This window comes from Macrobrachium nipponense, chromosome 2 (assembly GCF_015104395.2).
Source record: "Macrobrachium nipponense isolate FS-2020 chromosome 2, ASM1510439v2, whole genome shotgun sequence".
Lineage (NCBI taxonomy): Eukaryota > Metazoa > Arthropoda > Malacostraca > Decapoda > Palaemonidae > Macrobrachium > Macrobrachium nipponense.
The window spans coordinates 62,073,410-62,100,909 of NC_087201.1; the positions used below are offsets into that span (position 1 = coordinate 62,073,410).

Genomic DNA, 27,500 nt, shown 5'->3' on the forward strand with positions numbered 1-27,500 from the left:
TATTTCTGTGAGCGTAACAGAACTTTTTTAATACAACCCAGAACTTATTATAGTTCTAGACATAAAAAAGTAAAATTAAGGACTAGAAAGAGACGGTGGGTGTGAAGAGTAAAGTGATCTCGGACCATTTCTGATAATTCAAGTCTTCAATTTTCTTTTTATAGTTTTCTTTTCATAAATGTTCACACTTCATTTTCTCCAGTCTCTCAGACTAGTTGCTGTCACTCGTGAAAATTAAGTTATTGCAAGACCTCAGCTTATGTATATTATATTTTCAAATCCTCTCATTATGTTTTATAAGATTCTCTCGTATTTTGTCGACTTTCCCATCTCTCTTCATTCTATTCATAATCACGTCAACCACTATGAATATGTTTTATCTTATACCCTTATCTTTTATACTCGTCTGAGAGGCTGGTGGTTGGTGTAGTTTAAGCTGGCCTATGGCAGTAGAGGCCCTTGCCCTAAGGCGGAAGTCTAACTAAAACTGTAACTTTAATTTGAGGATGCTTAGAAGTTTTAGATTTTATTATCAAATATTTTAATTTTGCTTGCATGCAATAACTGCTTATCAGTTTCGTGAATAATTGTCTCAGCAGTCTCTCCACAGGTTGAAACTTCTCTTAAGATTCATTTCTCTCATTTGCTTGCGATTTCGTAAATCATAAAGCATTTGTTTATAATCTGCAGTGTCTTAGAGTGGGTGCATATGTTTTAGGATTACTTCAAGATTTCCTTACAGGTAGGCAGCAGCGAGTTGTGTTGATGGGATTTTTAATGAACCAATACCTACTGTGTCCGGAGTTCCACAGAGTAGTGTCCTTGGTCCACTATTATTTTTGGTGTGTATACAAGCGATATGGTTGTTGGCGTGGAAAACAATTTTGTTCATTTAGTTAGCTACTGAAATTACCGCATGCGGGAGGCTGAACCCTAGTAAAACGAAAACACTGTTGATCAGCAAATCTCGTGCAGATTTTCCTTCCCATTCAGGTGGATGGGACCTTACTGAAAGAGTGAAGAACCTTCAGCTATTCTAGGTTTAACCTTTGACTCACATCTTCATTTTTAGGAAAATCTAATGCAAGTTTCAGCGTATGCTGCACGAAAGTTAGGTATTGTTCGTCTGGCCTTATATATTTATAACTGATAGAATCAGCGTAACCTGTTTGAAGTCATTTGCGCTTCCTTTACTAGAATACTGTTCTCCGGTGTGAATGTCTGCTTCTGCCATAGGTTTATTTATCTCTTAGAGTTGTTCCTATTGGTAGGTTTCAGGTTCCTGATCTTTGTAATTATGACCTTAACCACCGACCGATGGTCTGTTGTCTCTTTTCATATATTGATTACACCTTCCGGTGTACTTCTGAGTGCCGGTAGGCCTATGACCACCTCAAGAGAGTCCTCACCAGCAAGCCCTTCTATATTGTATTTCAACAGAGAATTTTCACAATCACAATTGATCCTTGATCCTCTTTTCTTGCCAAGAGCAATCAGATTCGCCGAACAGCAGAACCAATATGCAGTAAATGTGCCCGCTGCCGAACTTCTCAGTTCCAGGGGTCCTTTATTCCTCACACCGTTGGACTGAGGACCAGTTTCCCTGAGGACGTCGTGCCACTGGGACTCCAAAAGTTCAAGCAAAGTTGCAATGCATCACTACTCTAATGATATTCTCCTTTAATTTTAATACACATTTATCTATTTGTTAATTTATTAATGTATTTTTTCTTTTTAATAAAAGAGCTCTCTTCTATCTGTATTTCCCTCTGCCTTCTCTACTTATTTATGTATTTCCCTTTACCTTCTCTTACTTCCTAATGAGCACCATATTCTTTGGAAGCTTGAATTTCAAGCCAGTGGCACCTGTGGGCTTGTTCCTTACGAAAAGGGTTCATCCTCCGAATAATGGTGATAATTTGCCATTAGTACCTACTTCGCAGTCAAAGTGCACAAGCCTGTGCTGTCTTACTTTCTATATCAAGGTCTTGACTTCATGTCTTCATAAGGGCCTAAAGCTCTTTTCCCACCAATAAGAAATTTAAGCCTCTTTAATAGAAACTGCTGGTGTTCTCTTAGGTATTTAAGCAAAATGCTGGTTGTCCAACCATAAAGATTTGTGAAAACCGTGATCTCTGGAAATGCCAATACTTGTGGCGCAGTTTTATTTAGTTTCTCTTTTGCCCTAGGTTTTCTTACAAACACACCATTTTTATCATATAACTATTTTTGAGGTTACTGACGGTAATATCATAATGGATTCTTCAATGCCTTAGTAATAGGTGCAGAGATCAAAAGTGTTTGAGGCCCTTTTCCCGTTTTTTTTTTTTTTTTTTTGGCGCACATTATCTGCTAACCAATCTATTAAAGATGAAGCTTGCCTGTAACATTCAACTTTTGATGTATCTTATTGCAGAGATGCTCTCCTCGTGTACCCTTACTATATATTATTGGATCTTATGGTGGTAGCCAGGTATATTATTCCTTATCTTACCCAGACCACGCATCCTCTTGTGTCTGCTGAACTTTGCAGTAGTAGCCATGTATTATGATTTGAATACCAAATGACTGATGGTTGTTTGGTTACTGCTGCTGTGTATATCGGGTGGTTTTATTCATTAGGTTGATGGTGGTGTTACTGTGTTAAGACTCCTCATTTCAAATCGATGTATAGGAAGTTAGTAGCTAGTATAATAATCGGTTGTGCAATAGGGAACCATCAGAAGTACATTACTCCCAGGAGACAATCCTACGTATATCGCCATGTAGGAGCCGATAGGGTATAGTAAGCCAGAATTTTTGAGGTGGTTAAGAAATGTAAGAAATTAATTTTTGTGGAAAGCCAGCCAAATATTCCTCTTAACAAATATAATATAAATGTTTTCAAGATAATTTCGTTGTCGCTATTCAATGTAGACCTCCTGCGTTCCAAGTGGTTCATTTTGCCGCCACTCTACAGTTGCGTCATAGTCTCCGAGCACCTGTTGATATCGGTGGATACTTTCTAGCTACAGTAATACTTCCCTATTTACTTATTTAAATTTTTTTCACCGTTGAGACTTAAAAACAATCAAATAGGATGACTACAGAATTTATTGAATATTAATGTTGTGACAAATTGTTTTAATTTTTTAATTTTAACATTTGAACAGAGGTTTGATGATGACTTATTTTCGTCGAACGCATGGGCCTTGAGCGAACGAAAGTTCTGAAAATGTTTCGTAATCGTTTTTCCGAAATTTGCTAAAAGTGGTGTTCTTTTTAGTTTTGAAATATATGACAGATTTCACTCTTATGAAACAAATTATGGCCTTGTTGTATGAAGACTGCTGCTTGACTGCTGTCCCATCACTGATTGCTGCATGCTGGCAGTATCTCGTTTGAGTGCCTTTATGGAACTGTTCAAGTATACGTATATATAATAGTAAACAATACCAGAACGCAATAAATTAAGTATTTATCTCTGAGGGGTAGTAGGCTTTTTAATGTAAAATCATTACTAGAAATTAATTTAAAGTAATCTGTGGATGTTTAATTGATTTACCCATGCAAGGAAATTTGCAATAAGAAACTAGTTTAGGAACTGTAACAATTTGCACTTTAGGACCAGAAAAATATTTAGCCTATTGTGTTTGAAGACCAAATTGGTTGGGTATCCAATATTTGCAAAATGTTTTGCTAAGATTTCCTATCTCTTCATGAAACAAAGTGAAATTGGAGCGTAAATTATAAGCCGTGTAGATTAAAGTATTAATTACCTTAGATTTAAAAATTTTTGGACAGTGAATGAAAAACTCGAACCTAATCCTGTAAAAGTAAGTTTCCTGCAAACAGAGAATGAACTCTTGGATTTGTCAATGTAAATATCTGTTAATGGGATCTTATCTAAAGTAAATGTTATACTTTCATGTTTGCTGTTTGGGTAGAGAGGAAAACTACTAGTCTGGTGTTCATGTTCAAAAATTAAAATATCATCATCAACATATCGCTTTTAGAGCAATGGCATAAAATGTAAAAGGGTCATCCTCCAACCACTTTCCCTCATGAAAACGAAGTGTTAAGGCCGACGATGCCAGTAGTGTGTTCAGTGCGGTACGATAAACATGGTGCCTACCGTAAAGAGGAAGATATTGATATTGTGTAGCATGATAATTGCTTTGTGTGTGATGAAAAAGAAGAGAATATGGTGCAAAGAATGGCTCGGTAAAAGAAATGAATATGGTTAACGTACGTCTGCCAGGGTCGAAGCTCAAGCCATCGGGCACCACCATGGTGATTTTGCTACAAGACCTATCGGGCAATTTGAAGGTTTGCCCGTCAAGTGTGCCCGTTAGAGGGGAGGTCCGCCGATCAGGCCAGGTCGTGTGAACAGGCCTTTAGTTTTGACTCGTGTCTTATTGGGTTCTTAACCACATAAACATCCTGGTCCAGTCTGGATGGTTTTTATAGTCTTTTTACCATTTATACGAAAGGGAAATGTTAAACTTTTTACAATGATTGACATGTTACAGGTCTGTGGTTTTCCCTATATTTTTTCATTTTCATCTTTTAATTTATCCACATCATTTGGAAAATAGTCTAGATGTATTTCTTGATGAAGATTATTTCCGAGTATTGCCCCCACTGTGGCGTGGTCTTTCATGAAATGACATTGAGAGCATTGTTTATAATGATTTATGATATAAAAATTGTTATAAAGCATTGTGTCAACCATACACAAAATATTGAAGCACAATTTACCGGACCGTTCTCATTCTTAGATACTCGAGATAGACTTTGCTTATTTAAACGTTTAAAAAAAAGATGGTCAAAAGCATTTCGCTCTGAAAGGCAACAGGTATCCACCAGAAGAACTCTCTTTTTAAATGAATTATGATATAGAAATTTTTCTTGTGAGCATCTCTCCCAACTGACATTTGAATACTTATTAGAGAAGAAAGGTGTTCAGATTACTGAAGGTACTTTTCTTCTACTCCACCACTTGGTTACAAATTTCGCTTTGACCTGTATGTCTTGCAAATGACAATGAGATGAGCAGGGGGACTTGGAGAAAATGTACCCACAGCCAGAATAGCTCTACTCGGGAAAAGCTCTCTATCGCGAGAGTATTATAATGTTCCAATGGGTCTACAGTAATAATTTTTTTTTATTGGATGAACCCAGGGAAGGGTTCGAAAGCTTTTTGAAAAGGGTTTTAAAATTATACACGAACTCGCAACATTTTTTATTACCGTGGACCCCTTGGAATAGCTCTACTTGTGTGACTGATGACACTTGGAGCTGAGAACTCTGTCTCACCATTTAAGCTGGCAGTGTTATAGATGATTGAACAAAGGGCTGTATTCACAAGACAAATAATATTTAGTCTTTTCTATGAATTTCTTAAATTTTGGAGATTAACATTTTTGTGAAGGATTCTTGTGGCATCGAGTACACCGTGAAGGTATGCATGTAAAGATTAAAATAGTTATTTTTTTATGTAGTCATTTGAAGAAACCTCAACCCCTGCACCATTAATATCAGCTCTGTCACAAATTGCAGTAAACGGGAATATTTTGCTGGAGATATTGAAGGATGTATAAGTTTTTTTTTTTCTCAGTCTGATGAATTACTCTTAGACCAGTATACGTACTACCAATATTTTCTAATATTGTTATCTGACAAGCATGAAGCAATTAGTAATCAAAATTAATAATTGACCAAAATTCAGAGGTACTGAAGGAAGTCTGGTTAACTTCTTTTCTCAATAAACTGAAAGGTTTCCAAGAGACTAACAAGGAAAATGTACTTCCAATGTTCACGCGTGATAACATTGTTTGACAAACAAGGTAGATTAATAATCAGGATAAATATTTGACTAAGATCTGATTGAGGAACTTACGTAGGTATTTGTTAATCGATAGACAACCACATGAGCTCTTATCTACTAAGACTGACTGCTGTACCTGCCAGGGAAGAGAGAGAGTAAAGCCTGGTTATATGTATGATCTGCCTAAGGTTCATAAAATAAGAAACCAACTGAGACCCATAATATCCTCAGTTGGTACTTTTAGCTATTATCTATCAAGGATTTTAGTTCCAATTTTAAAACCTCTTAACTTAAGAGAGTTTAACTTCTCAAATTCTTCCAAATTTGTCAAAGAATTGTGTTCTTTCGAGTTTAACAAAGATGTTGTAATGGCTAGTTAAGATGTAACCCCTCTTTTCACAAATATCAGATTAGAAGAAACAACTGACATTATTCTTAATAATATTTGTGAAAACCACATATGAACATATGGCCTTAATAAAATACTTACGAAAATTATTACAATTGGCAACTGCTGATGGCATTTTTACTTTTGATGGTAAATATATAATCAGAGAGATGGAGTTGTTATGGGAAATTCCCTTGGTCCTGTATATGCAGGTTGCTTCATATGTTATTGTGAAAAGACTTGGATGTCTGAATGCCCTAGTGCTTTCAAACCCTTTATTATCGCAGTTATGTAGATGACACTTTACTTGTGTTTAGGGAACGATTACACGTGGATTTATTTTAATATTTTAATTCTCGTCACCTTAACACTTCTTTTACTTGTGAGACAAAACAAGATAGTAAGTTGTCATTTTTAAATGTTCAGGTTTACAAAAATAGAAAACCTCTGTTTTTCACCAAAGTTGTATAAACTTAATTGAATACGTACTATGATAAATAGAGCTAAAAATGTTTGTTGTGACTAATTTATTTCAACAAGACATGGTCTTCCTCCTGAATTATTTTTCTGGAAAATTTTATCATATTTGTATTTACTAAGTTCTGAAAAATTTCTTAGATGAGAAATTTTGTCCCAGACCGGTGTACCTACAGTACTGCTAGTAAGGATGTTAAGTACATTAAATTGCCATTCCTTGGTCATAGTATGTAGCTATGTGGTCCGAAGAAAGTTACACTTAATTCGTATGTCGTTTACTTGTTTACTTGTTCGCAGTGTGGTCTGCAATACGTGTAATCTAGTTCCCGCTCAGACACAGAATTTTGGAACACAGGACTTTCTTTTTGAACTCGGTTTCCTTTTACTAAACCACCTTTTTCTACCTTAAGGGAACAGAGTTTAGCACAGGACCATCCTTTCACTGACCTGGATTTTCGAGTACTGTCGTTTTGTTCAAATAGACAAGACCTATTGATTTCAGGGTCGCTGGTTATTAAGAGGATGAAACCGTAATTGAACAACAACTCGTCCGGTATTCAACTAGTTATCGTGTGATTCCATAGTAGGTACACAAGTGGGTCGTTAGCCATTTTACTCTGGGTGTGGTAGTTTGTTTACATTTCACCTTATTTTCATTTTGCGTTTGGTTTTTTATCGTAATTTTGTCATTAATTTCTTAGTTTGTATTTGTTTTTCGTTTTATGTTTTGCTAGCATTTTTACGGAAGATTTAAATAAGGCCATTAATTTTACTGCAATTTCAGTAATTTCTCATCCTTGTCAATTTTTCAGTCTGATGATGAGGTTATACACCTCGAAAGCTCGTATAATAAGGATGTTCTTCTTAGTCTTGGAAATATTAATTATCATTAAGCTAGGATTTCCAAGTAGCCACCCAATTACTGTATATATATATATATATATATATATAATATATATAATATTTATTTATTTATTCATTCATTTGATAAGTGTTTCTCAAGGTGTTTGAAGACTTACTATATTAAAGTCTCTCCTTTATTCAGTATCATCCTGCGATCTACCCCAATATATATTGTATATATATATATATATATATATATATATATATATATATATATATATATATCTATATATATATATATATATATATATTATATATTTATATATATTATATATATATGTGTGTGTGTGTGTGTGTGTGTGTGTGTGTGTAAGGTGAACCAAAACTTGGTGGACAGAAGATGATAACATGTATTTTGATATTAGTATATATAGGGTTATATTAACTAATACAGTTATACTTTTATAAAAAAAAAAAATATTGCATTCACAATAAAAATGTATTGTATACAGTCAAAAGAGACTGAAAATGTTATGAATGCAGGTGCTCAAACTGCTGTCCATCATAATTGACAGAACTTTGAAATCTACCTTTCACGCTTTGACAAACATTTTTGCACAAGTTTCTGTGTATTGATTTCTTGAAATGCATCTCTGATGTCGTTTTTGAAGTCGCAACACACTGTGGTTTTCGACCATAAAATGTATCCTTGAGTACCCCCCTAAAGTCTCTTTGGGGGGCTTGAGTAGCAAATTTTTAGACCCATTTTCTTCAAACGGTTTCAGCATTTTCAGACTTCCAATACTCTTTTAACAACCATTTTCTTGCATCAGTATTTAAATAATGTATAGAATTTGACAATAATATAACACTAACGCCACATAGTTATCATAAACGCTACCATTATAGCATACCGCATTTCCATGAGATAAACATGTCCTCTCTGTCTCCTCAAAATAGCTATTCAATTAAAACTATTATAAGACGAAACAATGGCGGAAATAAGGACGCCGCCCAGGAAATTCTGGAAATTATTTACTCATGTGTTTACGTGTAAAGTGTGCATATTGCATTCATTGGTTACCAGGTTACCTGGTACAATTGCCAAATAAGACTTGTAGAAGAGGTCCTGTAAATATATAAGTTTACACTGAAAGGAGAGTGAATACAAGATTGGAATTTCTTCGCAGTATGCAAGCCATGGTAATCGGTGAGTAAGTAATATGTGGCTGGTTGTCCCCTCAAACAAAGGAACTCTGTGAATTAAGAAAATACTTATGGTTGTATCAAAAGGCAAAAGAACTCGTTGAATAAATGAAATTGTCCATGGAGCATCTTCGAGCACCGGATTTCAGTAAACAAAGGAAAGTTTTAATGAAAAAATGCGGATGTGTTTGTACGTGGCCGCTGGCCAAGTTACTTTCCATCAAGACCGCAGGAGGCACAAAGGCTATGACACAGTCAAATTATAGGAACACTGTTTGAATGGTCGCCGTCAGTCGTTCTGCAGTTAAATGTCATCTGAATTTCATGTTTCTGATGATTAATTTTGTAATGCACAATCCCGGGATCTTATCCTGAAACAGCCTATACTGGCACCGGAACAATTCAGTCGCACATACAGTGACAAATACTTGAATCAGCGAAGCAAAATAAATTTTGAACTTTTCTTATGAGGAGATTTGCCATGTTTGCTTTTCATATTTTTACAGTTTTTTTCCTTAGTTTTTTCTGTAGTTCGGCGTCGATGATGTCAGATAAGTTATTATGATATTTTCTCTATAATGATATTTTCTCTATATAGTTTTGAGAGCAATGCTGAACAATGACAAAGTTGCTAAAAGGGGATTTTTCTTTGATAGCCTACATATATTTATGGATTATTCCACTTTTTCATTCTTATCCGCAATTTTATTATTTCGAAACCCAGTATTTCATCAATTAGTTTGCAGGAAGACACTCCCTTTCAAAGCGCACAGTCACTGTACTCACTTATTGATCGTATTATCTAATTGCAATCTTTGGGCCATTCAGTTATCAAATGGCGTGAAAGTCATCACCAATTAAGCCAGCCATTTGGTGCCGTCATGAATTTCCTCTCTCTCTCTCTCTCTCTCTCTCTTCTCTCGTTCTCCTCTCGCTCTCTTTCTCTCTCTCTCACCTCTAAATCTCATCTCTTCTCCCCTCTCTCTCTCTCTCCATTGAATGGAGAATGGCTTTCTATTATTATTTTACACATTTGTGTTTGCTGTTATATTCTGTTAGCTTATTTTCTGGATTGAAATAAAACTTCTTTCCCGATACTAAATGCTCCCGCTACCTGAATTATTTTCGCAGGGAAAAAGAAAAGTACACAAGTGTCAATGAAAAGGTACTCCCAATAGCAATGAGTGGGTTGATTTTGGCAAATTGTTTGTGGTTAATCAGGCCATCTCCCCTCGTTATCTAATCAAAGAGTTTCGATCGATTCACTTATCAAGTTGTACAGCAAATCAATGGAATGACCTCCTGCCAACTGAAAGAAGCTCATCAGAAATATTGATGTAAAAGGCTTAAAACAAGCAAACCATGCCCAACCCACTCAACCCCCTCACACACACGTTTTATATACATGTGTATACGTACATACATACACTCATATATATGTATATCTCGCCTTTTTATCTTTACCTGGTATACCTCCACCACAACACTTCCGTTGAATTCAGCGGTAAAAGGGTACCACTCGACCTTGCCACAGATTTCTCATGTCGGCGAGTGGATATCTTGAACCTCACAGGAGATGTTTATGTTGTTGAGAAGTTTTGCTCAATCTTGCCCTCGTCTGAAGTTGAAGCTTCCCGAGTTGGATGTTCCATTTATCCTATGAAGCGTGTCTCGTGTGCCTTCCAAGCATCTCAGAACTTCTGACAGAGTTATGATACTGAAGAGTCTTTCTGTTGGCATTAACATCAGCTAAGAGAGCTGGCGAATCCTACGTCTCTTGTACAGTTCATTGTGCATCATTACTTGGAGGGTTGGGACTTGCTCTCGTTTTCGTTCACACCGGAATTGGTGGCATAGACAGAAAATCTAACAGCGCCCAATTGGAGGTTTCCAAGAACATGATTTCCCGATGGCTTTGTGAATTGATTTGACAGGCGTATGTGTCTTCAGGAACAGATGAAGACTACATACCCTGTGCCAGAGTCCACGACTTAGTTATTGCTCCTTCCCTGGCATTCAGCAAGAACTTTTGCATGCCACATGAGGACTGCTTTCTGTCGCTGGCAGACCACCTCATTTTCACTCTACCTTAGGGGCATCACCCACAAGTCCTTGAATGCGTTTGCCTAGGGACCTGTGGTGGTGGCTCAGCATGTTATACAACTAAAAAATTCCATTTGGTCCTAATAGCATCTCGCCTGAGAGTTATGTTGAATGAATGACAGTTTACGATTTTCCCTTCTATCAATCTTTTCTGAGCTACAGGACCATCTATAATAAAACCAGCCAGGTCAGATGGAGGAGGATACTCAGTAAAGATTCTGTCTGTGACCATCCTCCCCCTAGATAAGTTTTGGGAAGAGGGAGGTCAGCAGAGCAAGAAAGACCTTCGCCTATAGGTGACCAGGTTCTGTGGTTTCTCCCTGGAGTGAGACTGTCACACGCCAACATGGGAACCCTGCCTGCTTAACCACACCATGTCAGATCAGAAGTGAGAGTCATCTTATGCTGCTGCTCACCTATCACCAGGAAGCTGTGGCTTATGCTAGTACATTAAGCCCATAAGCTTGAGACACTTTCTTCCTCCTAAGGAAAAGTATCCTCATAAGTGGGTTTGTATCCTTGTGGGACCAAATTACAACTTTAGAAAATGATTAGCATTTTTCTAGTTATACAAACCCTAGTCTTATGGTGTAATCCCAATTCGGCCATATCACAATTGCCCGGTTCTCAAAGAAGAACTGGTGTTAGGCATCCTGTGTGTGATTGGTTCCCACAAGATCCTTGGTTTCAAACTTCAACTGGCCCTGGCTGCATCAGTGGAACGTTCATATCAAGACTCATTCTTTTATACATGGGAAGTGCCAAATATTTTCTTAGTTTATCATATGTGAATTATTATTAATATTATTATTATTATCATTATTATTATCATTATCATTATTTTTGGTCTATCACAGTCCTCCAATTCGACTGAGTGGTATTTTAATTTTAGTAAGGGAGACTTCATGTCTTGCCCTAGGAGGAGGTCATAACCTCCTGGAATGTAGCTTGCAACTGCAATGGTACAAACTTTGGAGAAGTGAGGTCTGGTGACCCTCAATTGTACAGTTGGAAGGATCAGCTTGATATGGTTGATGCCTTCAATGGTGATGAGTTGACGTCTGTCAACGTTAGCCCCTCGGGGGATTCGATTTTTCCTGTATCAGGGAGATTTGAGCGCCAGAGTCGTCATAGGCTCTGACGTGGCTTGGCGGATAATGACTTTGGAGGGGTGCGACGGTTATAGGGCCCTTAGCTGGGGGTCCTAGTAAAGAAGAATTGGTAACAGCCATTGCGATGGCGGGAATATTGTGATTAGCGCACCTTCCGTAGTTGGCAGACATGTGACCCTTGCGGCCACAGTCTCAGCAGAACTTGTTCCAGAACTTCTTCCGTGGCACTGGACGGTAAGGCCGAGATGGCCCCACAGGTTGCGAATCTGTGGGGTCACCAAACCTTGCAGTGTGCTCTGGCACAGGTGAAGTGTCCTCTCTGGCAGTGATTTGATGTGGAGAGGTGAATGAGTCCTCCGTTGAATCACCCTCGAAAACAAGTTCGGGGTTAACTGGTGGACTTACCTCTTCCAAAAGGGAGGAGGTAGGCAGTGAAATGGTAAGAGGGTGAGATGATGCAGAAGAAACTTCGGGCTCTGACACTGGGTCAGGGCCAGGTTCACAAATAGAAAGGATGTCGGGGACATCGGAGGCACTAGCCTCTGAATCTAAAATTGAGGTTTGGTTATCTGGCATGCTGCAGGTGTCCGTTACATCTTGTAGTGGGAGCTGCGTCCAGGGGAGATACGGCTTTAGTAGATCTCGGCCCAATATCACCTGATAAACATCATGAAATTGGTCAACTACGCCCAGGTGGCACAATGTGGTTTCCCTGGTCTCCTGGTCCAATAAGGTAGGGATCGACTTGGGCACTGTTCAGAATCCAAAGCATGCCCACGCGCACAACAAGTGGTGCAGAACCTCCGCAACCACCTCTTACTGGGAGTCCAGCCCATGGTCTGGGGCTTGGAAGCTTGCCGAGAGATTTCTTCATCTCTGAAAGCTAGCTCAGGCTTTCTCTCTTCTTCTCTTTCTCTTTTCTCTCTGCTTCTCTGGCTTTTCTCTGGTTTTCTCTTTCTTCCTTTTCTTGCAGGCGCGCGGCATCCTGCTGCACCTTCATACACTGGTCAAGTGCTGGTCCAGTGTAACTGGCCTCCTTGCCCAGAGTTATGAGGGTTCGGAGCTTCTCTAGCTCTATGGCAAAGAAGTTGTGGGAAGCAGGGGAAGACATTTCCCTTGGGCTGCAGTAGAGGCTCGGACAAAGTTAGAAATAATGGTGGCCAGGAATAGTACTGGATGGAATGGGAGTGCCTACTTTGTAACGTGGCACTCACTTGGAAATGGGTTCTGCAATTGTGGTAATGAAAAGTCTGAAAAGACTGGGTGCTCTGTGGCACTGGGAAGTGTCCCGTAAGTTGGTGGCACTTCTGGCATGGCACCTGCTAATGAGGTGAGAAAATCAAATGGAGTGTGCTGTGAGAGTCACACTTAAGGGCGTTCCTTACTTGGGAGACGCTGGAATGGGCAACCTGTAGGTCCAATACAGGTGCACGGCACTTAGAGGAGGCGTTCCTTTTGCCAGGTAGCGTGCTGGTGTGTCCCGTCGGACGACACTAAATACAGTATACTCAAAGATACTGAAGAGAAATGGCACTCTGTTCGTGGCAGAGTGTAATGGTGGAGAGAAAGTAAAAGGTGGGAGTGTTTCAGCACCCAGTCGATGGACAGTGTCACGAATTAGTGGCACTGTAAAATGGAAAATGCTCAGTCCTGGGTTGAAGTACTCTGTAAATGAAATAAATGGACACAGGCGCGTATCACGCTCAGTGTAAATGAAAGACACAAGAGACTAAAGTAATGTTAATATTGCACGGTATGTACGTAGTACTCTTGACTTTTGGAATAATAGGCTCTCTCTCTCTCTCTCTCTCTCTCTCTCTCTCTCTCTCTCTCTCTCTCTCTCTCTCTCTCTCTCTGAGAGGGTGAAAATGATATATGACGAAATCCTTTGGATTTATTTGAACTACTAATAATGTTAGTTAATACAACGCAACTTGCGTTAAATGATCTACATACGTTAACGTTTAATGAAAGAATTGCTTTGGATAAGGTTTATGAAAACGATAACGCACTAGCGAGGAACGAGTTTTACTTTTCTTTGAAATTGATTGCATTTACAGATGAAATTTACAACGATGCGTTTTGCGTTAACAATTCTTGTAATTTGCTCTACTTTGAAGATTTACATTAACTTTACGTAAGGTTACTAGGTCCCTGTGACAAGTGAAAATGACGGTAAGGATTTGAAACAATGTTAGCAAACATTTGTAAAAGAGGTTACCTTAAAGACTTGCGTTACTTTGCTTAAATCGTTGAGATAATCTTAAAGGGATAAAAACATGGCTGCGCTTTGTGCGAAACAAAGGTTGGCTGGCAGGCCTGAGAGAGCGCATGTGCCAAGCTGGGAGAGCTGGCAGGCTAAGCAGTTACCAACACTTGGAATGAAAACTAAGTTAAAACAAATTCCCCTAACATATCACAGACAAAAGAATGGTACACTTCTTTTGCCGTAACTATTAGTAGAACACTCCTAACTAGCTAGGCTTGCTAACACACGCAATAAACCCTGGCAAAGCACTTCCTAGTTTGAACTAGTACTTTCTGGCATCTTGTGTCTCGTCAGGCGAGAACAATACAAAATAACAGAATTCACTCGGCGCTCTGGCCGTTACAATATATTTCTCACTTAACACTTATTTAAACAACTTCTAAAATAATTCCTTAATGTACCTTGAGCTAACATTGTTTATAAAATAAATCATATATGAATGATATACCTTACCGTGAGTCAGTGTGTGTCTTCCGCTGCAAGTGTGCTTTGATTTGCGCTTTGTAAAATCATTTACAGTTTTACATTTTACAAGGGATAACGCGTTTTACAAGCTATTTAAGCAAGCTAGGTTCGAATCCATGACGAGGTCAGCCATTTTTACGTTTTAAGCCCTGGCCTGAAGGGCCCAAATACATAAAGGAAAATAGTTGAGGGAAAATGCAGAATAAATTACTTGAACTTACCTTTAAAGGATTTATAGTGTTAATTTACTCTAGAGGAGGTTGCCAGAAAACTCAGCTAATTACTTTACCTACATTTATTAACAGGAGGCTGCTTAATCGCCTTGGAAAGTAAATGCAACTTGTCCACACGTGGGACCAATATTATCTCTCACAAGGGGATAGTTGGCTAAAAATGAGGTTCACGTAAAAGCTGGCTTTCAAAATTGTTCAGATTATCTTGCAATAATGCCTCACTTGCGGGCGCGAAGACTTGGACACGTGACTCAACAAATCTGGAAAAGATCCCAGATTAGACACAAAATAATCAAAGAGTTCTTGCACAAGTTAGTTACTCACTTTGTCTAACACACTGGAGAGGAACTCTTAGCGTTAAATGAAATATTCAATGACTTCATTTGTCTGGGACGATCACACAAGGGAGGCATGCAGCCACAAGGCAGTGAGAGGAACAAAGGAATGTTCATTTGAGAATTAGGAGTTTGAATTTTGAAAATGGGGAGTAATTACGACACTAGGAGGGAAAGAACTGGCAATATGACTGTTTCACAAGACGTATCTGGATGCCATAGTAATTGGACCTTTGTAGAAATGCGGCGTCGGCTTTGTCTCAGGTCTGGGCGCACCAGTAACGCCTTGGTAGGCCTAAATGGAAGGCTCGCTGGCTGGACATCCGTCCGAGGTCACGACTGGAGCTGACTGAGGTCGAAGGCAGGTGTGTTTCTTGGGGGATGGGTTCAGCTTAACCCCCCAAGAGCAGGGCATCCTGGAAACAGAACATACGGCCAGCAAAGGGTTCACAGGAAAAGGGAGCTTAAGATGTAGGCCTAATAAGTACCTGGCTACCTACACCCTCCCATTTGGGATACGGCCTTAAGGCTGACAAGTCTTTATTCCCCCTCTCTAACAGGAAATTCCTATCTCTGGCTGGCATACTTTGGGTTCCCGCCTAAAATCAGCTGATATTAGAGTAAATGGCTGCTTTTCTAGCAATCAAAATATTTAACTAAAATGCTGGGTAGATGAGAGATCAATAAATGAACACTATATATATATATTATATATATATATATTAACAATAGATAATATATTATGTATATAGACAATCTATGTATATAGATTAATATATATATAATATTATATATAAATATAATATATATATTATATATCTAATATAATATTATAAAATATAAAATATATATATATATAAATCTAGATATATATATATATATAAATATATATATATATATCTATATATATAAATATATATATATATATATATGTATATATATATAAATATATATATATATATATATATATATATATATATATATTATATATAATATATATATATAATATATATATATGCTCATTGTTACACACAATTCTATGGATACACATTGCGTCTCATTACATAGAAATCATCTTGTAATGATTGATTTGGTGTTCTCTTCTGTTTTAGTTTCCATTTATATTTGATTTTAGGTGATTTGAATAAACGAATTTGTAATCAACTGTGTATGTTTGCACAGTATTGTAATGATAAATATCTCTGCTCAGTAAAACAGTTGATATTTGTTCGCATCCTCCTCTTATGGTCGAATTCATTCAAATGCACAGAACAACATTCATATGCACAAAACAAAATCTGTATGGTTTTACTGGTGAAAATGCGTGAATCGTTACAATGTAAATTATATTATATAGTGCTTATTGTTGAAAACGATCGCCATATTGAACAATAGGCGGTTAGTTTCACCGTGGGGGTCAACGACCTGTGATTTCATAAGATTTAGCAGTGAAGAAGAAAATCACATTACCGAGAAGTACGAAGTCGCCTAAATAACACACAAGGCGGTGTACGTTCAGAACGGTGGCTGCAGTAGCTTCAGCAGCACCAAGAACAAAAGTTGAACGCGACACACGTTTATGCGTAACAGACCCTCAGCGATAAAACGATTTTTTTTCTTTTTTCCTCTTCAGTGAACGTGCTTCATTTCACTCAACAGAGTTTTTTTTTTTTTTTTTTTTTTTGGTGCCTTGGGAACGTGTTGTGGTTTTCAGGCAATTGTGAACTCTCACTTTCGTTGAAGTTTTTTTTTTCTTTTTTTCCCTCCAGCCGAACAATAGGTATGATATCGTAGAAGACTTCTCTCCGTTACTTATTCATTACCTGGTCTTGATAATGAAGAAACCTTTTTTCTGAAAATTCTCTTAGTTTACAAGTCTGTTTCTTTTTCGAGAGTTTCATTGTGCCTTTCGTTAAAAGTAAGCGTCGATCTAAGTATAAATATATACAAACATATGTACTTACTGCGTATTTTATATCTAAGTATTACTGGTAACCACAGTACAGTTGATGTATACCAATGTTTATATATATTTATATATGTATGCATTGTATATATATATATATATATATATATATATATATATATATATATATATTATATATATATATATATATATATATACCACACACACACACACACACACATATGTATATATATATATATATATATATATATATATATATATATATATATATACACACACACTAAGAAATCACAAAAGTAAGCACGTGGACCTCAGGGCACGAAGTTATACACACGACAACACGAGTGAGCAAGAAAGCTCTCACAAAAGCAAAGTGAAGAAAACCATAATATTAAAAATATGTATAATAAGGCCATTACAAACAGAAAAAATATTCGTTCAGACCACTTAACTACTCAACACCCCAACAAGTCAAAAGAAGGAAAGTAATTGCCCGAGGACCCCATAACTTTGTGCCTCTCTCTGTCTTTTCATTGTTGAATTATTTTCCAAGTGGCTTTTGCTAATATATTATATAATTATATAATATATATATATATATAAACTATTTATATATATATATATATATATAGATATATATATATTAATAATTATATATATATATTATATATATATTAGCTGAAGCCACTGGGAAAATTTAAAAAAGAAAAGACAGAGTGCCAAGTACTTTCTTGTATTTAACACATCTTCGGGGCATATGTGTTAAACATACGAAAGTACTTGGCTCTGTCTTTTCTTTTTTAAATTTTCCCAGTGGCTTCAGCTAATAAACAAAATCACGTTCTTACTTTCGTGATTTCTTAGTATATATATATATATATATATATATATATATATATATATATATACTAATATATCAATATATATAAAAACTGTGCAGGTATGAAAAGATGAATAATGAATGGAAAGTGGAATAAGTGATGTCAGCAGACAAAGAATGATAAATTTATTCATAAATAAACTAATATATACTATATATATATATTATATTATATATACATATATATTATTATTATATATATATATATATATATATATATATATATATTATATAAATAAATTTATAAATAGTCTGCTAAGGCTACGAAACTGAATCGTTATGAATTTAATGTAGATCGGCGTTACATTGAAGATCTATATCAGTACGCATGATTAGTTCTCAAAATCGTAGGCTGTCCTCCTTCCGCAATCTTTCGATCAAGATATAAATCAAACGGGGAAGCAGTGGCTTAACTAAGGGGGGCGGGCCTCCCCGGGGGGCACTCTTGGAAGTTTTGAGCAGGTCTGGGCTGGCATAATTCTAGATTTTTTAGCTTATTTCGTCTGATCGGAACACTGAACCGCGATTTTTGACAACGGCGACTTTGGTTTCTTTCTCTCCTTGGACTTTGGTGCTGTTATCAGCGAATTCGCTTCTAACAACGCTCGTAGGGTTCCGTTGTAAAACTGCTGTGTTGTTTTGGTTTTAGTTTTATGAAATGAAATAAATGATTGATTTTCACCACCTTAATACTTTTTAGCGCGGGAATGGGGCGGCACTTTCAGAGTCCGTACAGTCGGCATATTCCCGAACTGTAGCCGAGTACCGAACCTTTCCTGAAAAAGCGGGACACCACTTCTCAAAAACTAACCCTAGATTCTTCTTGAAAATGATTTCATTAGTTTCCTACATTCAAGTTATCTGACATCTGGGAACTATCCTATCCAAACCTGAACTAACATAGAGGCATGGAAAAAAAAAAAAAAAAAAAAAAAAAACCCGAACCTAACCTGAAAAAGCTGGACGCCATATCTTAAAAAGTAACCATAGAATCGTCTTGAAAATAATCCCTTTGTTTCCTACACTCAAACTACTGTGTTGAACTAATGTAACTTAATTTAACCTAAACAAACCTAACCCAGGGCATTGCAAAAAACCGTGGCTGGTATAACACTAGTATACATCTCAGGAATTTGCGCCCCGGCGCTACTAACGCCGTTGCGCCTCTGTGGGAAGTGAAGTTCATGTTGTAATGACTGAGGACGGGAATGAAGTAGACTGCCGACAATAGGCCTTGTGTGCCTGTGTGGACTTTTTTTTTTTTTTTTTTTTTTTCGTTTTTGTTTTTGTTTAAGGGAACACGTGTTGCCTCAGTCATTATTTCTCATTTCGCAGTATTGTTGTGGAATATATCCGTGCAAAGTATGATTTGGAAGAAAATAACCAGGAGGTGAGACTAGAGATACGGGCATTAAGATCTGTGGCGTTGAAGTTGTCTCTGGAGAGGACGCAAAAGGAGGCTCGTAAGACGGCAGAAGGTGCCACACCCATGATCAGCAGTCCTCTATGGCTCTTGCTACTATGCTCAGCTTGATCATTATGAACTGGAGCCAGATTCATTCGTTAAACAGCGTAACGAATCATCCAGGACGGGCCTTTTGAAGAAAAACTGATTTTGTATTTAGTAACAATTAAGTCAGTCTGTGTAGTAGATGGGTTGGTTAAATGTCAGTTTACAAGGAAAATTTTCTTTTAACTGCGGTAAGATTTTAGTCTTGACCCAGTTTTCCATCAGTACTGTTCTGGATTGTGTTTTTCGTGTTCATGACTGACTTATCTTGATTTACATCTCCGTGTCATCTGAATAACAACAATACCCTTTACTTTGACTTGCGTTACTGTTATATTGTATTATTTCCGCTCACTGTTCTCGTCGTCATCGTCCTTGAAGTGTTCTTCCAATTTTCTCGCTGTAAAGTTGGACAAGCCACTCCCTTTTACCTCATACTTCTTTGTTTCTGTTCTGTAGCATATAAACAACGGGCAATAAAAATACACATTTTTATAGATATTAGACATTTGAATACTTTTTGATGATCTTAATTAAAAAGGGCTTTAGGAAATGTTGAAATTCTCAGTAATAGTTTTAATTAAGATATTAATGACCACTTCCCTGACATTGCTGTCAAAGGCATTCAGATTGCTTAAGTTAAAGAAATATGCGCATCATGCTAAGGCGGAAAGATTAACTCTTAAGGGCCTTGGAGGAAAGGTCTTCTAACAAAGTGACATTTAATGTCACTTGGATTTACAAAATTTTTTGTAATGGGTACTAGGTATTGAACAGGATATTTCTCGATTGGATAATACGGAAGCTGCCAGATGTTTTGGGAATGGCATCGCATATCCTTTTTGCTGTTAAATATAAGAAAATAATACTATGCCTAACAGTAGAATATGTTAAGAAAATTTGTAAGAATTTTAGCACTTCCTTGAGACACGAAGAGTGATTTGTTGATACCACATCGGAGACCTAGTGACTGTGTCAAGTAGGGAAACATGAAGCACATGAGTATACAAGCACAAATACACACTCCAAGAACTGAGAAACATCACCATCTCACTTTGGTTTATTCAACTATCAAGGAGAGAGGAAAAATAGATTTTCAGGGAAAATCTAGCTCTCTCTGGTACGAAGAAAAGAATGTTCATGCTTGAGTAGATTAGTAAAGCTTTGGTGATCAGAGAGAGAGAGAGAGATGGCGTAACATGTTCAAGGCGGCAGCAGTATATGAGCAAAAACTTAGTGTTTTGAAGAGATATTGTATTACCAGATATCGAAATTTCGACGATAAATCCATAATCCAAAATTATTAAAAAATGCTTAGAATTGTGCCCTGAAATGTACGTGAATATGAAAGAATGATTATTTAGTAGTCCTACTTACGCCTACAGTAACAAAATGAAATATATAATAGTTTTGTATACGCAGCATTTGTAATAATACGAATATCACCTTAGTTTTTAAGCTTTTCCTCGGCGACAGAATTGAAAACTATTTTTTCTGAATAAAATCATAATTATAGTTGAGTAGACGATAAATTTTAAAAATACTCATTTAAGTATATGGTAAGGTATCCCTACACCATAGTAACCCAAAGGATTTTATGTAAGCCTTGGTAATGCTCTCTCACCGCACTCTTTAGAGAGAGTAAGAGAGAGAGCTCTAACCAAATACGCATCTCAGCAAAAATGGGAATGATGTCACTTCAGAGTGGAAACTTTTAAGTGATACGGGAAGACAATGCAAACACACTCTCACTCGGTGCTATTGTTTTCTTCCATGCCGGGAAATTAAGTAGTGAAGTTCGTGGATAAACGCCTAGTTTTAGTTTTCTGTAAAAGAAAACTGATTGGCACGGATGGCTATTTGTGTGTTCGTCCGCACTTTTTCTTTGCGCCCTCAGATCTTAAGAACTACAGAGGATAGAGGGCTGCAAATTGTTATGTTGGTCATCCACCCTCCAATCATCGAACATACCAAATTGCAGCCCTGTAGCCCAAGTAGTTTTTATTTTATTTAAGGTTGAATTTAGACATGATCGTGCATCTGGCAACTACAGGTGCCAACAACACAGGCCACCACCACCTTGGCTGAAAGTTTCATTGGCAACGGCTGAGAGCTTTATACAGCATTATACGCTGTACAGAAAACTCGATTGCGCTGAAGAAACTTCGGTGCATTTTTTACGTATTTGTCGAGGGAAAGTTGCACGTCATCTTCCGCTACCAAATGTTCGATGCGGTGAGGACTCGGAGTACAGTCGAGGATGAAAGATAAGATAGCAATGTGTACATAGATAGGGAAGGGAAATGCTTAGTGCTGCTAGAAAGTCATGAATATCTTACAAACCTCTGAAAAACTATTACTTGGCAGAAAGGTTCTTTGCTGATATACAGCAAAGGTGAAATGTCGCTCTACCTTCATTGTTGAACAATACTGTATTGTTCTTAGAATGTACACACCTCTGTGTTTTTTTTATTTTTTTATTTCATTTTATGGTCGTTTGATGTTTAAGGTTTATTTTCCACTGCTGACGTTAGTTGCTCTCGCTGTGAATACTATTGTTATTTTACATGCTGTGGTAACCCGAGGAAGTGAAGCAAGCTCTTTCTTCGGTCAGTCCCTGTCATTCTTTTCCTTTTTTTTATAAAGACAGGTGTTTAACATTGAACTTATGTAGCTTTGAAGCCGGTTTTAATTTTCAGTTTTCAGCTTTCATCTGAGTGTCAGAGGTAGCCCGTTGTTCATTATGACTGGAACTTGATGAATGAGGGTTGAAAGGAAGGCATTATCGAAATACTAAATTCGGAACGTGATCTTGAATAAGTCTAACAGGGTCTGATGTCCAAATTTCACAAACTCTTACGCATTTACACGTCACTAGTATTCTATCATAAATCTTGACGATATGAAGATTCTTCCATCCAACCCTTCCATTGACTTTCACAGGCAATTAGGCATTAGTTTTTAAATAGCCTCCAAAAATTGAACGAACGTCCAACAAAATAGTTCATATTTCTGATTTTTCTTCAATTGAATCTTGCCTAACTTGAAATGAATGAGAATTGCTATACCTCGGTTAGCACACATGCACACACAGACGTACACTTTGTACAAAATTGTTACTTTCCAGTGAAGATTAATTTTTGTATAGGTTAAAGCTTTACAAAAGGCACTCTAATTATTTATGACTATTCACTTATTCCATACACCAGCCAGAAGGGAATAATAAGCCTACCCAGACATCAGTCTGAAGACTTCGTAGTCTTGAGTTAGGCTGCAGCTCAAAATAGTATAGCAATTCGGAAAACATCAATCGTGACTACCCGTATTCTCTGTGTAAATGGCAAGGACAGTGTACGAGATAACGTCAGGTAAAGAGAGTAACTAAATTAAGTAAACAGAGAAAATAAAAAGAATAAGTTTTAATCTCGGTACTTAAAAATATTTATGCAATATGCAGATAACTGTACCTGATGAGTTCGCTCAGTAGATTGATACAAAGAGTATAACATCTGCAGTTCAACTACCGTGGCAGACAAAGGTCATTGCACTGGATATCACTTATGGATAGAGACATTTTACCAACAAGTCAAAAACAAGTACCAAGCCAATGAATACCTGATCGTAAAGCTGGAAATGGCTTGTCATGTCGTTATATGATATGAAAAAGTTGTCAAAAGATGAAATAGCGTGAATTATGTACCACTGAGTATGAAACAATGAAAAGAAATCCCATTTTTCTATTACTGTACCTCCATTCATTTTAACTCTACCATTTTGCTGTTCACCATCTCCTAACAATTATTTCGTTGTGCAACTACGAGGTTCTCCTCTTGCTATGCCTTTCTAACCTTTCTACTCTCAGTTTCCTTTTCTGCACTAAATGACCTCACAGGTCCTAGCGCTTGGCCTTTGTCCTAAATGCTGTACGATTTCTATTCTATTCTTCTATTCTTGAATAGTCTCGGTACTTTATCTAGTACATTAGCTAGAGCATACTGAAAAAGGTAATTGACAACAATACGAAACACAGTCTCTGACTCCTGCATATATCAAATGCTAACTTCTGAATACTGATGCGAATCTTAGTGCAAAACTTCAGCGAATGCGATTCAGATACGTACTCTGGTTTCTCTGGGATGGACCAGGAAGAGCAGTCAGTGCGTATGCTTTCATATTAAGACAACCCTATGTTGGCACGGGCTCTTGCTTCTGAGCATCTCGTATAGGCTATATATTGAATTAAATGTTAAACTAATTATAAACACCACGAACTTTAATTTAAAGACCACCATGGCCTATGTTAGAGGAAGCATCATGAAATTAGAAGACACCGTTGGCAGTGAGTGATCACAGGGATTTTCCTTCCAACATAACGAGAAGTCATTGAATGGGGAAATCCGGATCGCCCCTTGGTCCCCTAACTGCAGCCCATTTCATCGCTTTTACTGTATATACATTCACAGTCTTGACCTTTGGCCTAAACTCTATAATCTGTTCTGTTCTGAATGGGGAAAACCAGAGAGCAGGACTACCTCGTCTTTCAAAGGCTTGTAACTTTAAGAACTTGAAGCAATAGTATAAACAACAATAAGAAAAATACGAGTTAAATTTTGGTTCCTTGCTGACACTGAAATTTGCTGCCCAATTTTGGTCATTTCATGATCTGGGCGGCCACTAGACAGACAGCTCGGTGCCAACTTCGGTCGAAGAACATTGTTATGTCAGAGGAGGTTTGAATCGAGTGCTTTCGAGTTGCTTTCATTCCCAGTTTGAATCCCAAGTCACGGAAATCGATAGGATTTTTGGTTTCCCACACAGCTCAGCGATGAAATTAAGAAGAAGTGCATAAAAAAAGACTTTCACTAAAGTACACAGCTATCTTGTTAATCTTGTTCCTGTTAAGTTGTATAACGGTCGTTCCTTTTATTGGGATTTAGTCATGTCCTTTAGAGCACCCAGTGAGTAGCATTAGACCGACTGAATTACGTGTGTGGTGTTTGCATTTTCTAACCAGCCCAGCATATTCTAGAACAATTAAAAGTCAGAATGAAACTGTATTGACTCGTAATTTTGCTACCATGTAGTAAGATTAAATCATTCCAGTCTTGGACTGATACATGCTAAGAAGTATAGTTATGTTTACATTTCTAACATTCATTTTTATTCGCTTCAGGTGACGCCTTCCTGTATGGAAACGGCAAACTGCTAGTCCAGTACTCTCACGCCATTTAGAAGCATCACTTTTTCCCAGCCCGTGAACATGGATCATCACGATCACTCGCATTTCGATGAAAATGTTCCTACCGTGGGAAGCGCTGCACAAAGTGAGTACATCACGGTATTTGATGTTGATGATGTGCTGTCGATTGTGTCTTCAACATGTTTGCTTGAGGTTTTATTTTGTTATACACTTTAATATTGTCCTCTATATTGCATAAGCTTCATTTTTTAACCTTAAATGGATAGATAGAGAAAGACTGTGGGTGGGAGTCAGTACTTGGTCTTTGGATGAGAAGAGAAATCCTGATGGGAGAGTTCAGTAGCAAGTGGAGAGAGAAAGAGAGTGAGAGAGAGAGAGGTGAAAGAAAGTATTGGTCCATCATACAGAGTTCTTGAAGGGAGTGATGAGAAACTCAGTATTAAGCTTGTTGAGAGGAGACTAAATTAATTGCTCGGAGAGAGAGAGAGAGAGAGAGAGAGAGAGAGAGAGAGAGAGAGAGAGAGAGAGAGTTGGTTAGTGAGATAGCATCAAGTTCTCTTTGATAGCGAGAGAAAGAGGGCGGAAGTCAGCAATGATAAGCCTTAGCAAGAGTGAGGGAGCAAGAAACCGGTACAAAATGGTCATATATATATATATATATATATCTATATATATATATATATATATATAAATATATAATACAGAGAGAGAGAGAGAGAGAGAGAGACGAGAGGAGGAGAGAGAGAGAGAGAGAGAGAGAGAGAGAGGGGGGTAGGATGTCATCTGGATGTAGACTTTTTGAGGGAGAGTGAGTCTTTGAGACGTTGGCTGTATTCGAACAAGATTCTTTAGGTTTTATTTGGCTGAGCAGTGTTTCAATGATTAAGGACAAGCAACTTTAGTTATTTTGTGTTGTGGAGCCTACTCAAAGTCAAGACAATGCGTTGCCCAATAATGTACGAGTAAATTGGACAATCACCAAACGGTGAAGATTGCAATTTGACGGAAAAGGAGGTCGCCAGGCATTTGCCAGCGTTATTGTAATGACCCTCCCAAGATATTAAGAAAATAAAATGAAGACTATAATCCATAAAGGTTTTTATTGTCGTAACGGGGACTTCATCGGTTCTTGGGGGCCTTTGTATATTGTTCAACATCTTTGGACAAGAAATACATTTATTATTTTATTATTATTTATTATTATTATTATTATTATTATTATTATTATTATTATTAATTATTATTGATTATTATTGCTGAATGCGATAAGATGATGATGTGCTACCAAGAAATTACACGATCGCTCTATTTTTGACGTTCTTAAATTTTACACTTAAACACCGGAGTGCTTAATTACGACAAGGTGTCACTTTCAGAGGGGTGTTATACAAGTTGTCTGCTACGAAGTGAGCAGAGCCGCATCTGGCAATTGTGGGAACTTGACCATTTTATAAGTAGCACATCTGAGCTCATTCCGGGTGATGAGAGGTTCTGTATACGAGCTCGGCCAAGTAGCTATCCCTTCATTTTAAAGGCTTCCTGCTATTAATGTTTTGTATTTTGTTTTCAAAAAGGCCAGTATCGATATTATATATATATCTATATATATATATATATATATAGTCTGAGATTTGTTGAGTTTTTTTTTTACATAAAGGAAATATTTTCCCCAGTAGTTAGATAAGAAAATAATCGTGTGAAAAACACTGGATAACACACTGTATCTTCCGTGTTCCCCCCCCCCCCCAGGTTTTCTCTAAAGCGTGAGAAATTGACTTGAAAAGGACGAAGCATTTTAGTGATAATGTCAGTTAATTAAATTCAGTAAGTTTAACCTAGCTGGTGTATTGTTCCTTCAGTTTCTCGTGTTATCACAATCTTCCCATTTTATTATTATTTCTGACATTGTAATAGAACGACCAAGCAACACTTATCTGTGTTCTTGTGGGATGACGGCACATGAGCGCTTAATTAAGCCAATAATCATCTTTCGCACTGGGGAAAGACGTAGATGTTATCTCTTATCTTTCGCTGTCGTTTTCTTCTTATAATATTGTAAGTTCAAGAAAAAGAGAAAACGACGTTCAAGTCGAGAGAGTCTAAGCGTAAACACGATAGAGATTGTGGGCGAGTAGCAACAAATGAAAGAAGTTTCTCTTTTGTCAGTAGTTATTGAACTGAAAAGTTACGGTCTAACTGTCTTTTGCAATAAAGGCTAATGGTGGCTGTTTTTTAACAGCATATCGACAGGTGAGAATCTGTTGTTGCTTATTTTGTAGAAAACAGGTCATATTTTCGTGTCAATTTTATTTTGGTATAAGGATTCCCTTATAAGAAAAACTGTTTTAAATTTATTGTTTTCTTGGTTCCAGATTCAGTTTATAACTGGCATAATGCATAATGTGATCTGAATAGGAAGTAGAGTGAGAATTTGCAAAATGAGCTGCACAAAGGAGTGAGTTTATCTTGAATAATTTGTATGATTGGAAAGTATTTTTTTGTTTGTTTACCATTTAGAGAAAATTCAACTCCAGACAATAACTTCCTTAGCAAGTGAATTCATCTGGCTTAGAAAGAACTATTATTACCATCATTTTAAGTGTTTCTGAATGAGGACGCATATTGAATTCGTATGAGAGTATTAGTTTTGCTTTGAAGTGTTAAGCGCAGGTATCGGAAATAAAATTTCAAGTACAAGGAACATTTAAACGATAGTTTTGTAATTTGTTAATGTCTCGGTTTG

General features: G+C 37.2%; 1 protein-coding gene across 6 annotated transcripts in view; it reads left to right on the forward strand.

Annotated features, from left to right (window-relative positions):
- The window catches only part of LOC135220643 (uncharacterized), an 81,257-nt gene that overhangs the window by 7,869 nt on the left and 45,888 nt on the right, over positions 1 to 27,500 (forward strand). For 3 of the 6 annotated variants that reach the window (XM_064257972.1, XM_064257971.1, XM_064257973.1), the window contains exon 2: positions 24,731 to 24,881. The exons of 2 other annotated variants lie outside the window; for them this stretch is intronic. In XM_064257972.1, the coding sequence (XP_064114042.1) occupies positions 24,818 to 24,881 (64 nt within the window). In that variant the 5' untranslated portion in view covers positions 24,731 to 24,817. Of the gene's footprint in view, positions 1 to 24,730; positions 24,882 to 26,851; positions 27,008 to 27,500 lie in introns of those variants that run through there. One more of the 6 variants, XM_064257976.1, reaches the window with a different exon arrangement.